The sequence below is a fragment of the Gobius niger genome, assembly GCF_951799975.1.
Source record: "Gobius niger genome assembly, chromosome: 22".
Taxonomy (NCBI): Eukaryota; Metazoa; Chordata; class Actinopteri; order Gobiiformes; family Gobiidae; genus Gobius; species Gobius niger.
Window position 1 is genome coordinate 5,204,504 of NC_136873.1, and position 16,501 is coordinate 5,221,004.

Consider the following 16,501-nt stretch of genomic DNA (forward strand, 5'->3'; position numbering starts at 1 on the left):
TTCAAATTGATATCTGTAAATATACATTTTTTCCCTATTCACCTGCAGTGTCTTGCCTTAAAAGTTTAAAGTTACACATCTAAAGTATAAGAAATCACACGCAGAGCAAAGGGGAGCAGCTGTAGGTGGAGGTGAGACAGGGACCTGATCTCACGTCCTGCAGATCCTCCTGCAGCATAAACATCACACTGACCCGTGTGACCGCAGGCTCCATCAGCCTCAGTGTGAGAGCAGCTGCTCTGGTCAAACGGCTCCAAGCTTCAAACTGCACAAACATGGACTTATTAATCTACTGTGGGTATAAAGCAAAGTCACAAATACAGGCCATCGTCTGATACAATAAAATAAGTAAGGATAACTCCCGATGAGGTGTCCATGATCAGAAATAACGATGACGTAGGCGTGAACCGTCCAACGTGAAGCAAAGTGTCCATTATTTCTGATAATTGACCCGGGAAAGCATCATCCCGCTTATGTCCTGCTCCCACAAACTGAAACTGTTCATTGGGGCCTGTTTTCATGACATTTGACGCCACTTTTAGGGAGATTGCCTCCCATAACGGTGTCTGGGTCTTTGTTGGATTAAAACACATGTGTGAAAGTGACAGTAGCTAACACTAATATGGCAAAAACTGTCATCTTTATTACAGTGATGTGACGCTTAGGACCAAACTGCCACTTTATATCTGCTTTTTAAAAGAACAGGCCACCGTTTATACATACTGAGATATGTTCTTACCTTAGCTTTGACGAGTTCTTTAGGACCTGTCTGATCTTCAGTCACGTAAACACAGCGCAGGCGGCGTTAGCATTTAGCCTCTCCCTCTCTCCTCTATAGCTCCAAAACTGGTCAAGATAGAAGCTGCCAAGCTCTTCCACGTTTTCCCTATTTAAATATGGTTACGTGAAGTGTTACACTACAAAGTATAATTACACACAATTAAACAATGTGGATTTTCTAAGCGGATAAAATGGGGGACTATATTGTAAGGCGTAATAATACCAGGAGTAGTTTGGCATCTGCACAGTAAAGGGAAGATTACTGCACGGATTTTGAACTACTCCTGGTATTATTACGCCTTATTATACGTCTCTTCACAACGTAAGTAGAAGCTCCGTTGATTTGAATGGGATTTCCCAACGTTCTACCGGTCATTATTTTCTGATAAAGGACGTCTGAGAAAAATAATGAGTTTGTGCTTTCATATCACTCCACACGTACGTAGTAGCGACACAATCTCTGTCCCGTCACTGAGAGAGAAGTCGGGGATTCGCTCGTGAAGTTAACGTGAGTCTGACTTTCAACTTACCCAGAGATTCACCACCATTCCTCCAACTGCACCTTCAGCTAAGTAGCTAGGCTAGCTGCTAGCCTTGCTGCTTCTAGCCTAGCAAAACGTTGCCGAGCAACGCGCAAACTTTTGGGAACTATTTGTCGCGGAAGTCATTAAATAAACCTTTCGACCTTCATAAAAGCGTACGAAGTTTATGTTGTGTGTGTTCAGTTGGCAATAATAATAAGCGGATAATGTATAGAACGCTGGTCATTATCAGGGCGAACCGGTCTTGTTTCGCCCTGAAGGTGCTTATTTTCCCGATAATGACCAGCGTTCTATACATTATCCCTTACTTACAATATAGTTCCCCCTTTTAAAATCCACATTGTTTAATTTTGTGTAATTATACTTTGTAGTGGAACACACAAAGTATAATTACCGCCTTTGCTCTGCCCAATCCCGTCAGACCTTGGAAGCTAAGCAGGGAAGGGCCTGGTCGGTACTTGGATGGGAGACCGTTTGGTAACACCAGGACGCCTTGCGAATGTAATGCGTGAGTGAGTGAGTGGTTGGTGGTGGTCGGAGGGGCTGATGGCGCAGACTGGTTGCCTCGCTTCCGTCAGTCTACCCCAGGGCAGCTGTGGCTACAATAGTAGCTTACCACCACCGGGTATGGAGTGAATGAATAGTGCAATGTAAAGCGTCTTTGAGTGTCCAGAAAAGCGCTATATGAAACAGATGCATTATTATTGTAATTATTACTTCACGTAACCATATTTAAATAGGGAAAACGTGGAAGAGCTTGGTAGCTTCTATCTTGACCTGTTTTGGAGCTATAGAGGAGAGAGGGAGAGGCTAAATGCTAACGCCGTCTGCGCTGTGTTTACGTGACTGAAGGCACGGGGAAAGATCAGACAGGTCCTAAAGAACTCGTCAAAGCTCAGGTAAGAACATATCTCAGTATGTAAAAACGGAGGCCTGTTCCTTTAAGGCCGTTCAGCCTCTTCTCAGTAACTGTTGCTCAGAGAAGCTGCAGACCCTGAAGCTTGTGGACCCTCTCCTTCACGCCGCTCTTCTGTGAGGAACAGGTCTAAACCTCTCTCTCACGCCGCTCGTCTGTGTTTTGCAGCAAAGCCGTATCGAGGATCGCTTGGAGCGGCTGGACGATGCCATCCACGTGCTGCGCAGCCACGCCGTGGGCCCCTCCCCCGGCCTGAGCTCGCACAGCGACGTGCACAGCCTGCTGGGAGCGCACAACGGCGTCATGGCAACGCTGGAGTCGGGCTACGGCTCCGGCCTGCTGTCCGGCCGACACTCGCTCATGGTAGGACCGCGCCGGCGTCAAAAAACGGATTAAGCCAGATTTAAATTTATGTTTTAAGTTTGCAGATTATCGCCTTGTTTTTTACCTTTAAAATCCCTCCATACAAATGAATAGCCAGGCACAATGCTAAAGTACGTCGAGGTACATTTTGTCCTTTTCATATCATTTCTGTGGCGTCTTCATCATAAAGATCTTATAAGATGATGTTAAAGGGGTTAGATGCAAGTTGGTCAGTTTATGCTCACTACTGCCACCTCAGGTCTTATGCGTAACTGCAGTCTGTATATTAACCTCGTAACTCCCACCTGAACGGATCCCGTTTTCTCCAGTTTGGCTTTGCCCTAATCAAAAAGGTTCTTGGGAAAAAAGCACCAAAACAGCCACAAAAAATGAGAAGAAAACAGGGATGTAAACGCAACAAAAATGTGACAAAAATTCAATAAAAATGTGACAAAAATTCAACCAAAATGTGGCAAAAATTCTACAAAAATGTGACAAAAATTCAACAAAAATGTGACAAAAATTCAACAAAAATGTGTCAAAAATTCAACAAAAAATGACAAAAATTCAACAAAAATGTGACAAAAATTCAACAAAAATTCAACTAAAATGTGACAAAAATTCACCAAAAATTCAACAAAAAACCAATCAAAAAATGACAAAAATTAAACAAAAAATGACAAAAACTCAACAAAAATTCTACAAAAACTCAACAAAAATGGGACAAAAAAAAAAACATAAAAAAGGTGACACAACACAGCAACAGCACGAGGAAAAAGATCAGTTTTGTGGGTCTTAGCTTTCAAATGAGGTGTTACACAGCCCTATATAACAGCCAAAGAGGACAGAATGCATTTGCTTCAGGCGGGTGGTAAGAGGTTTAAGCTTGTGCATCGAATCAACACCTTTCTGAGTGACAGTGCAGGATTTCAGAGGCTCATTCTACACATCAGGACATTGTTAGAACATGTAGGGGGATTAAAACACATCATTTCAACATTTTTAACCTCCGTGTAGTCCCTTTAAGTGTCCCCTGGATGTGGATTCTTCATTTTGCTTGGTGTTTATTGCAGTTTATCGCCGCTGTAGCGCTTTCTTTCTGTGGGCGATTCGGACGCAGCTGCTCACCGCTCTCCCCGCCAGAATCACGTGACCCGCGGCGAGGCGAAAGTGACAAAAATTCAACAAAAATGTGACAAAAAAATAAAATAAAATAAAAAACATTTGTGTTAATTCTGACACGCTAACTGTGTAAATTGTAAAAATGAAACTTATGGCACAATAAAGTAATAAAAAAAATAAAAATAACAAAAAAATAACAAAAATGTGACAAAAATTCTACAAAATGTGACAAAAACTCAACAAAAATGTGACAAAAACTCAACCAAAATGTGACAAAAAAATCTCATTCTACATATTAGGACATTGTTAGAACATGTAGGGGGATTAAAACACATCATTTCAACATTTTTAACCTCCGTGTAGTCCCTTTAAGTGTCCCCTGGATGTGGATTCTTCATTTTGCTTGGTGTTTATTGCAGTTTATCGCCGCTGTAGCGCTTTCTTTCTGTGGGCGATTCGGACGCAGCTGCTCACCGCTCTCCCCGCCAGAATCACGTGACCCCACGAGGCGAAAGTGACAAAAATTCAACAAAAATGTGACAAAAATTCAACAAAAATGTGACAAAAATTCAACCAAAAAGTGACAAAAACTCAACCAAAAAGTGACAAAAATTCAATAAAAATGTGACAAAAATTCAACCAAAATGTGACAAAATTCAACCAAAATGTGACAAAAATTCAACCAAAATGTGACAAAAATTCAACCAAAATGTGACAAAAAATCTATCAAAAATGTGATAAAAATTCAACCAAAATGTGACAAAAATTCAACAAAATGTGACAAAAATTCAACAAAAAATGTGACAAAATTCAACAAAAATGTGACAAAAATTCAACCAAAAAGTGACAAAAATTCAACAAAAAAGTGACAAAAATTCAACAAAAAAGTGACAAAAATTCAACAAAAATGTGACAAAAATTCAACAAAATGTGACAAAAATTCAACCAAAATGTGACAAAAAATCAACAAAAATGTGACAAAAATTCAACAAAAAAGTGACAAAAATTCAATAAAAATGTGACAAAAAATCAACAAAAATGTGACAAAAATTCAACCAAAATGTGACAAAAATTTAACAAAAAGTGACAAAAATTCAACCAAAAAGTGACAAAAATTCAATAAAAAATGACAAAAATGCAACAAAAATTCAACAAAAAATGTGACAAAAATTCAACAAAAATTTGACAAAAAAATAAAATAAAATAAAAAACATTTGTGTTAATTCTGACACGCTAACTGTGTAAATTGTAAAAATGAAACTTATGGCACAATAAAGTAATAAAAAAAATAAAAATAACAAAAAAATAACAAAAATTTGACAAAAATTCAACAAAATGTGACAAAAACTCAACCAAAATGTGACAAAAAATCTCATTCTACATATCAGGACATTGTTAGAACATGTAGGGGGATTAAAACACATCATTTCAACATTTTTAAACTCCGTACAGTCCCTTTAAGTGGATGTGGATTCTTCATTTTGCTTTGTGTTTATTGCAGTTTATCTCCTCTGTAGCTCTTTCTTTCTGTGGGCGATTCGGACGCAGCTGCTCACCGCTCTCTCTGCCAGAATCACGTGACCCCACGAGGCGAAAGCAGCGAGCGCCGTGTGACAAAAATTCAACAAAAATGTGACAAAAATTCAACCAAAATGTGACAAAAATTCAACCAAAATGTGACAAAAAATCTATCAAAAATGTGATAAAAATTCAACCAAAATGTGACAAAAATTCAACAAAATGTGACAAAAATTCAACAAAAAATGTGACAAAATTCAACAAAAATGTGACAAAAATTCAACCAAAAAGTGACAAAAATTCAACAAAAAAGTGACAAAAATTCAACAAAAAAGTGACAAAAATTCAACAAAAATGTGACAAAAATTCAACAAAATGTGACAAAAATTCAACCAAAATGTGACAAAAAATCAACAAAAATGTGACAAAAATTCAACAAAAAAGTGACAAAAATTCAATAAAAATGTGACAAAAAATCAACAAAAATGTGACAAAAATTCAACCAAAATGTGACAAAAATTTAACAAAAAGTGACAAAAATTCAACCAAAAAGTGACAAAAATTCAATAAAAAATGACAAAAATTCAACAAAAATTCAACAAAAAATGTGACAAAAATTCAACAAAAATTTGACAAAAAAATAAAATAAAATAAAAAACATTTGTGTTAATTCTGACACGCTAACTGTGTAAATTGTAAAAATGAAACTTATGGCACAATAAAGTAATAAAAAAAATAAAAATAACAAAAAAATAACAAAAATGTGACAAAAATTCTACAAAATGTGACAAAAACTCAACAAAAATGTGACAAAAACTCAACCAAAATGTGACAAAAAAATCTCATTCTACATATTAGGACATTGTTAGAACATGTAGGGGGATTAAAACACATCATTTCAACATTTTTAACCTCCGTGTAGTCCCTTTAAGTGTCCCCTGGATGTGGATTCTTCATTTTGCTTGGTGTTTATTGCAGTTTATCGCCGCTGTAGCGCTTTCTTTCTGTGGGCGATTCGGACGCAGCTGCTCACCGCTCTCCCCGCCAGAATCACGTGACCCCACGAGGCGAAAGTGACAAAAATTCAACAAAAATGTGACAAAAATTCAACAAAAATGTGACAAAAATTCAACCAAAAAGTGACAAAAACTCAACCAAAAAGTGACAAAAATTCAATAAAAATGTGACAAAAATTCAACCAAAATGTGACAAAATTCAACCAAAATGTGACAAAAATTCAACCAAAATGTGACAAAAATTCAACCAAAATGTGACAAAAAATCTATCAAAAATGTGATAAAAATTCAACCAAAATGTGACAAAAATTCAACAAAATGTGACAAAAATTCAACAAAAAATGTGACAAAATTCAACAAAAATGTGACAAAAATTCAACCAAAAAGTGACAAAAATTCAACAAAAAAGTGACAAAAATTCAACAAAAAAGTGACAAAAATTCAACAAAAATGTGACAAAAATTCAACAAAATGTGACAAAAATTCAACCAAAATGTGACAAAAAATCAACAAAAATGTGACAAAAATTCAACAAAAAAGTGACAAAAATTCAATAAAAATGTGACAAAAAATCAACAAAAATGTGACAAAAATTCAACCAAAATGTGACAAAAATTTAACAAAAAGTGACAAAAATTCAACCAAAAAGTGACAAAAATTCAATAAAAAATGACAAAAATTCAACAAAAATTCAACAAAAAATGTGACAAAAATTCAACAAAAATTTGACAAAAAAATAAAATAAAATAAAAAACATTTGTGTTAATTCTGACACGCTAACTGTGTAAATTGTAAAAATGAAACTTATGGCACAATAAAGTAATAAAAAAAATAAAAATAACAAAAAAATAACAAAAATTTGACAAAAATTCAACAAAATGTGACAAAAACTCAACCAAAATGTGACAAAAAATCTCATTCTACATATCAGGACATTGTTAGAACATGTAGGGGGATTAAAACACATCATTTCAACATTTTTAAACTCCGTACAGTCCCTTTAAGTGGATGTGGATTCTTCATTTTGCTTTGTGTTTATTGCAGTTTATCTCCTCTGTAGCTCTTTCTTTCTGTGGGCGATTCGGACGCAGCTGCTCACCGCTCTCTCTGCCAGAATCACGTGACCCCACGAGGCGAAAGCAGCGAGCGCCGTGTGACAAAAATTCAACAAAAATGTGACAAAAATTCAACCAAAATGTGACAAAAATTCAACCAAAATGTGACAAAAAATCTATCAAAAATGTGATAAAAATTCAACCAAAATGTGACAAAAATTCAACAAAATGTGACAAAAATTCAACAAAAAATGTGACAAAATTCAACAAAAATGTGACAAAAATTCAACCAAAAAGTGACAAAAATTCAACAAAAAAGTGACAAAAATTCAACAAAAAAGTGACAAAAATTCAACAAAAATGTGACAAAAATTCAACAAAATGTGACAAAAATTCAACCAAAATGTGACAAAAAATCAACAAAAATGTGACAAAAATTCAACAAAAAAGTGACAAAAATTCAATAAAAATGTGACAAAAAATCAACAAAAATGTGACAAAAATTCAACCAAAATGTGACAAAAATTTAACAAAAAGTGACAAAAATTCAACCAAAAAGTGACAAAAATTCAATAAAAAATGACAAAAATTCAACAAAAATTCAACAAAAAATGTGACAAAAATTCAACAAAAATTTGACAAAAAAATAAAATAAAATAAAAAACATTTGTGTTAATTCTGACACGCTAACTGTGTAAATTGTAAAAATGAAACTTATGGCACAATAAAGTAATAAAAAAAATAAAAATAACAAAAAAATAACAAAAATGTGACAAAAATTCTACAAAATGTGACAAAAACTCAACAAAAATGTGACAAAAACTCAACCAAAATGTGACAAAAAAATCTCATTCTACATATTAGGACATTGTTAGAACATGTAGGGGGATTAAAACACATCATTTCAACATTTTTAACCTCCGTGTAGTCCCTTTAAGTGTCCCCTGGATGTGGATTCTTCATTTTGCTTGGTGTTTATTGCAGTTTATCGCCGCTGTAGCGCTTTCTTTCTGTGGGCGATTCGGACGCAGCTGCTCACCGCTCTCCCCGCCAGAATCACGTGACCCCACGAGGCGAAAGTGACAAAAATTCAACAAAAATGTGACAAAAATTCAACAAAAATGTGACAAAAATTCAACCAAAAAGTGACAAAAACTCAACCAAAAAGTGACAAAAATTCAATAAAAATGTGACAAAAATTCAACCAAAATGTGACAAAATTCAACCAAAATGTGACAAAAATTCAACCAAAATGTGACAAAAATTCAACCAAAATGTGACAAAAAATCTATCAAAAATGTGATAAAAATTCAACCAAAATGTGACAAAAATTCAACAAAATGTGACAAAAATTCAACAAAAAATGTGACAAAATTCAACAAAAATGTGACAAAAATTCAACCAAAAAGTGACAAAAATTCAACAAAAAAGTGACAAAAATTCAACAAAAAAGTGACAAAAATTCAACAAAAATGTGACAAAAATTCAACAAAATGTGACAAAAATTCAACCAAAATGTGACAAAAAATCAACAAAAATGTGACAAAAATTCAACAAAAAAGTGACAAAAATTCAATAAAAATGTGACAAAAAATCAACAAAAATGTGACAAAAATTCAACCAAAATGTGACAAAAATTTAACAAAAAGTGACAAAAATTCAACCAAAAAGTGACAAAAATTCAATAAAAAATGACAAAAATTCAACAAAAATTCAACAAAAAATGTGACAAAAATTCAACAAAAATTTGACAAAAAAATAAAATAAAATAAAAAACATTTGTGTTAATTCTGACACGCTAACTGTGTAAATTGTAAAAATGAAACTTATGGCACAATAAAGTAATAAAAAAAATAAAAATAACAAAAAAATAACAAAAATTTGACAAAAATTCAACAAAATGTGACAAAAACTCAACCAAAATGTGACAAAAAATCTCATTCTACATATCAGGACATTGTTAGAACATGTAGGGGGATTAAAACACATCATTTCAACATTTTTAAACTCCGTACAGTCCCTTTAAGTGGATGTGGATTCTTCATTTTGCTTTGTGTTTATTGCAGTTTATCTCCTCTGTAGCTCTTTCTTTCTGTGGGCGATTCGGACGCAGCTGCTCAACGCTCTCTCCGCCAGAATCACGTGACCCCACGAGGCGAAAGCAGCGAGCGCCGTGTCCGAACGTCGTTTATGAGAAGTTGGGGGGGGGGGCGCAGAGAACGAGTGGGGGGGGGGAGCGATACGTGCGGGAAGATTTGCACCGACAAACTCAGGGACGCGGTTGTTTGTGGCCGGATTTGCTTTTGTTGTGCCGCGTTCAAGGGCAGTCGCACGCCGGAGTTTGGACAGCTGGCAGCTCCGCCGATTCCTTCATCCCTGTGAAAAACCCTCCCGTTTGTGGGGGGGGGGGGTTTCGAATCGAGACGCGGCAGCTTGTAAATGGGATCCTCCCGGCGGCGGCCTGCAATCACAAATCGCACCGTGTCCTTGAACACACCGCGACGACAACAAGGGATGAACACACTCCCTGAATTTCTTACAGTTGTGAATGCATTTTGAATCTGTTTTTTTTTTGCTTTTGTTGGGTTAGATTTGAAGGGCATCTGGAGTTGGACTGAAATATGAGCTGTTAAATCAATACGAGGAGTTTATCTTGTGTTTGTAGAGATCTGGACTACAAGGTTTGCAGTGTTTAGACGGACAAGATGTTTATGTTGTTCTTTTAAGTCCTTAACTCAAACCTGAACAGAGCACATTTTCTCCAGTTTGGCTTTACCCCAGGAAAAAAGCTTCTGGAAAAAAGGTGAGAAAATAGTGACAAAACTGAGACGAAAACAGTGATGGAAATGTGACAAAGAAGTGAGAAAACGTTGACAAAAAAGTGACGAAAAATTGATAGAAAAGTGGCAAAAATGTGACAAGAAATTGACAAAAAATGACAGAAATGTGACAAAAAATTTATAAAAAATTGACCAAAAATTGACAAAAAATTGATAAAAAATTGACAAAAAAAATCAAAAATGTGACAAAATGTTACCAAAAAAGACAAAAATGTGATAAAAAAAAAAAAAGAATTACAAAAATGTGACAAAAAATGACAAAAATGTGACAAGAAATTGACAAAAAATGACAAAAATTTGATTAAAAAATGACGAAAAAATGACAAAAAATGTGATAAAAATGGACGAAAAATGTGACAGAAAATGACAAAAATGTGGGGAAAAAAGACAAAAAATTGATAAAAAATTAACAACAAAAAAATGACAAAAATGTGACAAAAAAATGACTAAAAAATGACTAAAAAATGTGACAAAAAATGACAAAAAATTTGAAAAAAAGACAAAAAAATGATAAAAAATTGACCAAAAAAATGCATAAATGTGACAAAATGTTAAAAAATATACAAAAATGTGATAAAAAAGTGCTAAAAAAATGACAAAACAAATGACAAAAAGTTACAAAAATGAGTTGAATATCCAACAAAAACATGATGGAAAAAAAAACATGATGACGTGAGGAAAAAGATCCTCTCGGTTCAGGCGGGAGTTAAGAGGTTAAAGCCAGTGCCGCCTCTCATAACGCGCTGTGCTTTGGGCATCAAGTCCCCGAGGGGAAACCGCACTGAGGCCATTGCAATTGTCTGATTATGAGCTGTCAAAACGGCCACGCTGACTCGATTGCAGTGAATTATCTGGCAACCGCGCCGACTAACCTGGAGGATCCTCTCGCACACACACTGATATTTACTTATTTATGGATCACGTCGAGCGGGCGGATTGAAAGAGACAAAGCGCGGCGTCTGGTTCGCCGGCGCTTCGTGGCGTGTGATAAAAAATGACAATAATGTGACAAAAAATGACAAAAATGTGATAAAAAATGGACGAAAAAATGACAAAAATGTGATAAAAAATTGGCAAAAAAAATACAAAAATGTGATAAAAAATGACAAAAAATGACAAAAAAATGAAAAAAATGTGATAAAAAATTGACAAAAAATGACAAAGATTTGACAAAAAAATGACAAAAAATTGACAAAAAATTACAAAAACTTGACAAAGAAAATACAAAAATGTGATAAAAAATTGGCAAAAAAAATACAAAAATGTGATAAAAAATGACAAAAAATGACAAAAAAATGAAAAAAATGTGATAAAAAATTGACAAAAAATGACAAAAATTTGACAAAAAAATGACAAAAAATTGACAAAAAATTAGAAAAATTTGATAAGGAAAATACAAAAATGTGATAAAAAATTGGCAAAAAAAATACAAAAATGTGATAAAAAATGACAAAAAATGACAAAAAAATGAAAAAAATGTGATAAAAAATTGACAAAAAATGACAAAAATTTGACAAAAAAATGACAAAAAATTGACAAAAAATTACAAAAACTTGACAAAGAAAATACAAAAATGTGATAAAAAATTGGCAAAAAAAATACAAAAATGTGATAAAAAATGACAAAAAATGACAAAAAAATGAAAAAAATGTGATAAAAAATTGACAAAAAATGACAAAAATTTGACAAAAAAATGACAAAAAATTGACAAAAAATTACTAAAACTTGACAAAGAAAATACAAAAATGTGATAAAAAATTGACGAAAAAATGACAAAAATTTGACAAAAAATGACAAAAATGTGATGAAAAATTGACAAAAAAATGACAAAAATTTGACAAAAAAATGACAAAAAAAATGACAAAAAATTACAAAAATGTGATGAAAAAATGACGAAAAAATGGCGAAAAAATGACAAAAAATTGACAAAAAATTGACAAAAAATGACAAAAATGTGATAAAAAATTGTCGAAAAAATGACAAAAAAAATGTTACCAAAAAAAAATAAAAATATGATGAAAAATGGACTTAAAAAATGACAAAAAAATGACAAAAAAAAAGACAAAAATATGACAAAAATATGACAAAAAACGTACACAAATGACTTGAACACCCAACAAAAAAATGATAGAAAAAACATCTGATGACGGGAGGAAAACGATCCTCTCGGTTCAGGCGGGAGTCAAGAGGTTAAAGCCAGTTAAAGCCACTCTCATACGCTCATAACGCGCTGTGCTTCGGGCATCAAGTCCCCGAGGGGAAACCGCACTGAGGCCATCGCAATTGGCTGATTATGAGCTGTCAAAACGGCCACGCTGACTCGATTGCAGTGAATTATCTGGCAACCGCGCCGACTAACCTGGAGGATCCTCGCACACACACTGATATTTACTTATTTATGGATCACGTCGAGCGGGCGGATTGAAAGAGACAAAGCGCGGCGTCTGGTTCGCCGGCGCTTCGTGGCGTGTGATAAAAAATGGACGAAGAAATGACAAAAATGTGACAAAAAATTGGCAAATAAAATACAAAAATGTGATGCAAAATTTACAAAAAAATGACCAAAAAATGTGACAAAAATGTGACAAAAAATGACAAAAATGTGATAAAAAAATGACAAAAAAATGACAAAAAATGACAAAAATGTGATGAAAAATTGATTAAAAAATTACAAAAACTTGACAAAGAAAATACAAAAATGTGATCAAAAAATGACCAAAAAATGACAAAAATGTGATAAAAAATTGTCGAAAAAATTACAAAAATGTGATAAAAAATTGACAAAAAATGACAAAAAAATGACCAAAAAATGACAAAAATGTGATAAGAAATTGACGAAAAATTGACAAAAAATTGACAAAAAATTGACAAAAAATTGACAAAAAATGACAAAAATGTGATGAAAAAATGACAAAAAATGACAAAAATGTGACAAAATGTTATCAAAAAAAAAAAAAAATGATGAAAAATGGACTAAAAAATGACAAAAAAATGACAATAAAAATGACAAAAATATGACAAAAATATGACAAAAAAGTTACAAAAATGAGTTGAACACCCAACAAAAAAGTGAAAAAGAAAAAACATCTGATGACGGGAGGAAAACGATCCTCTCGGTTCAGGCGGGAGTCAAGAGGTTAAAGCCAGTTAAAGCCACTCTCATACGCTCATAACGCGCTGTGCTTCGGGCATCAAGTCCCCGAGGGGAAACCGCACTGAGGCCATCGCAATTGTCTGATTATGAGCTGTCAAAACGGCCACGCTGACTCGATTGCAGTGAATTATCTGGCAACCGCGCCGACTAACCTGGAGGATCCTCGCACACACACTGATATTTACTTATTTATGGATCACGTCGAGCGGGCGGATTGAAAGAGACAAAGCGCGGCGTCTGGTTCGCCGGCGCGTCGTGCCGCGGCGGAGGTTCTGGATGTTCCCGCGGTGCCGAGTGAATGAGCTCATTAAGCAGAGGGAGATTTCTGGGTCAAGAGCGCCGGCTGCGGCTCGTGAAAACCGCCGCCGAGGAATGGAGGCTGTCAGGGAGAGACGGATTTCACACACACACATGTACACACACACACATGCACACACACATGCACACACACACACACACACACACACACCTGAGGGCGCAGGGCACGGCGGGAAAGTCCACTACAGGGAGCGTTTAGTCCGGACTAAACCAGGACTAAACTTGGACTAAAGCAGGATTGAACCAGGATTAAACTTGGACTAAACTACAATTAAATCAGGACTAAACTAGGACTAAACTAGGACTAAACCAGGACTAAACTTGGACAATACCAGAATTAAACCAGGACTAAAGCAGGATTAAACCAGGACTAAACTCTGACAATACCAGGATTAAACCAGGATATAACCAGGATAAAACTTGGACTAAACTACAATTAAATCAGGACTAAACCAGGATATAACCAGGATATGACCAGGACTAAACCAGGATATAACCAGAACTAAACCAGGATTAAACCAGGACTAAATTTGGATTAAACTAGGATTAAATCAGGACTAAACCAGGACTAAACCAGGATTAAACCAGGATTTAATTTGGACTAAACCAGGACTAAAGTCTGACTAAACTAGAAGAAGAAGAAGAAGAAGAAGAAGAAGAAGAAGAAGAAGAAGAAGAAGAAGAAGAAGAAGAAGAAGAAGAAGAAGAAGAAGATCTTTATTTATATAGCGCCTTTCACAGACATGGTCACAAAGCGCTTTACATGAGACAATGTAAAGCGAAAACTAGAATTAAATCAGGACTAAACCAGGATTGAACCAGGACTAAACTTGGACTAAACTTGGACTAAAGTCTGACTAAACCAGGATTCAACCAGCATTAAATCAGGACTAAACTTGGACTAAACCAGGACTAAACTAGGACTAAACTTGGACTAAACCAGGATTAAACCAGCATTAAATCAGGACTAAACCAGGATTGAACCAGGACTAAACTTGGACTAAACCAGGACTAAACTAGGATTAAATCAGGACTAAACCAGGACTAAAGTCTGACTAAAACAGGACTAAACCAGCATTAAATCAGCACTAAACTAAGCAGGATATAACCAGGATTAAACCAGGACTAAACTCTGACAATACCAGGACTAAACCAGTACTAAATTTGGACTAAACCAGAATTTAACTTGGACTAAACCAGGACTAAAGTCTGACTAAACCAGGATTAAACCAGCATTAAATCAGGACTAAACTAGGACTGAACCAGGACTAAACTTGGACTAAATTTGGACTAAACCAGGATTAAATCAGCATTAAATCAGGAGTAAACTAGGACTGAACCAGGATTTAACCAGAACTAAACTTGGACTAAATCAGGATATAACCAGGACTAAACTTGACTAAATTTGGACTAAACCAGGATTAAACTAGAATTAAATCAGGACTAAACTAGGACTAAACTAGGATTAAATCAGGACTAAACCAGGACTAAACTCTGACAATACCAGGATTTAACCAGGACTAAATTTGGACTAAACCAGGACTAAACCAGGATTAAACCTGGATTTAAAGCAGACTCCATTAGAAACCACAGACTGTGACCTGGGTCTTCACTCGGCTCACGTGGTCGGGTCCGTCTCTGTGTTTCTTACCGTAAGGTTAAAGGGACGTTTCATCTGTAGTGAGTCTGAGCCCGGAGACACTGCAGAGGCGTCCGGAATATCCCACTTGTCCGTGAACGCCTCGCGGAGCCGCCGCTTCCCGCGCACGGGCCCATATGTTGAGAAATGGCGGGGGGGGGGGGGGGGGGGGGGGGGGGGGTGAGTTCCCGGAGTAGCGGGGCGTCCTGCTGCGGCGCTTCTCCGGGGCTGCTTCAGCGGATCCATCACATCCAACTCATCTGTCAGAGCCGCCATCTTAGATCCACTTTTCTTTTTTTAAAGGCAACAACTTGTATAATCGTGATTTCAATTATGACTAAAACAATTGTGATTATTATTTTTTCAATAATCGAGCAGCCCAACTATAGTTTATTCACCGCTGTGGGCTCTGGAGCAGCAGCACATCTGATCTTGGGATAAAAGACTGTCCTAAGTCTTTGTTTAGTCCTGGTTTAGTCCAGTCCAGGTATGATGAAAGTCAGGTTTTAAAGGGATATTTCAGGATTTTTGACACAGGGCCTGAACATGTTTTCTCCAAATTTTCCAAATCTAAAAGCTTCTTCAAAACAGAGGCAAAAAACGAGAAGAAAATGAGGATGTAAACGCAACAAAAAAAGCTAAAAACTGACCCAAAAAAAGACAAAAATTACAAAAACTCAACAAAAAAAGACAAAAATCCAGCAGAAAAAATGACAAAAATCCAGCAAAAAAATGACAAAAATCCAGCAGAAAAAATGACAAAAATCCAGCAGAAAAAATGACAAAAATCCAGCAAAAAATGACAAAAATTCAGCAGAAAAAATGACAAAAATCCAGCAAAAAATGACAAAAATCCAGCAGAAAAAATGACAAAAATCCAGCAAAAAATGACAAAAATCCAGCAGAAAAAAGACAAAAATCCAGAAGAAAAAAATGACAAATATCCAGCAGAAAAAAGACAAAAATCCAGAAGAAAAAAGACAAAAATCCAGAAGAAAAAATGACAAAAATCCAGCAGAAAAAATGACAAAAATCCAGAAGAAAAAAGACAAAAATCCAGAAGAAAAAATGACAAAAATCCAGCAGAAAAAAGACAAAAATCCAGAAGAAAAAAGACAAAAATCCAGAAGAAAAAATGACAAATATCCAGCAAAAAAAAGACAAAAATCCAGAAGAAAAAAGACAAAAATGATAGTCCCTCAAAATGCGATCATTCATGTGATGTAAGGTGAGTTATA

General features: G+C 35.2%; 1 protein-coding gene across 5 annotated transcripts in view; it reads left to right on the plus strand.

The window, feature by feature from the left end:
- tcf4 (transcription factor 4) overlaps positions 1 to 16,501 on the plus strand; it is a 207,657-nt gene that overhangs the window by 173,298 nt on the left and 17,858 nt on the right. For all 5 annotated transcript variants that reach the window (XM_079581248.1, XM_079581249.1, XM_079581247.1 and 2 more), the window contains one exon: positions 2,407 to 2,601. In XM_079581248.1, coding sequence (XP_079437374.1) covers positions 2,407 to 2,601 — 195 coding nt within the window. The remainder of the gene's footprint in view (positions 1 to 2,406; positions 2,602 to 16,501) is intronic.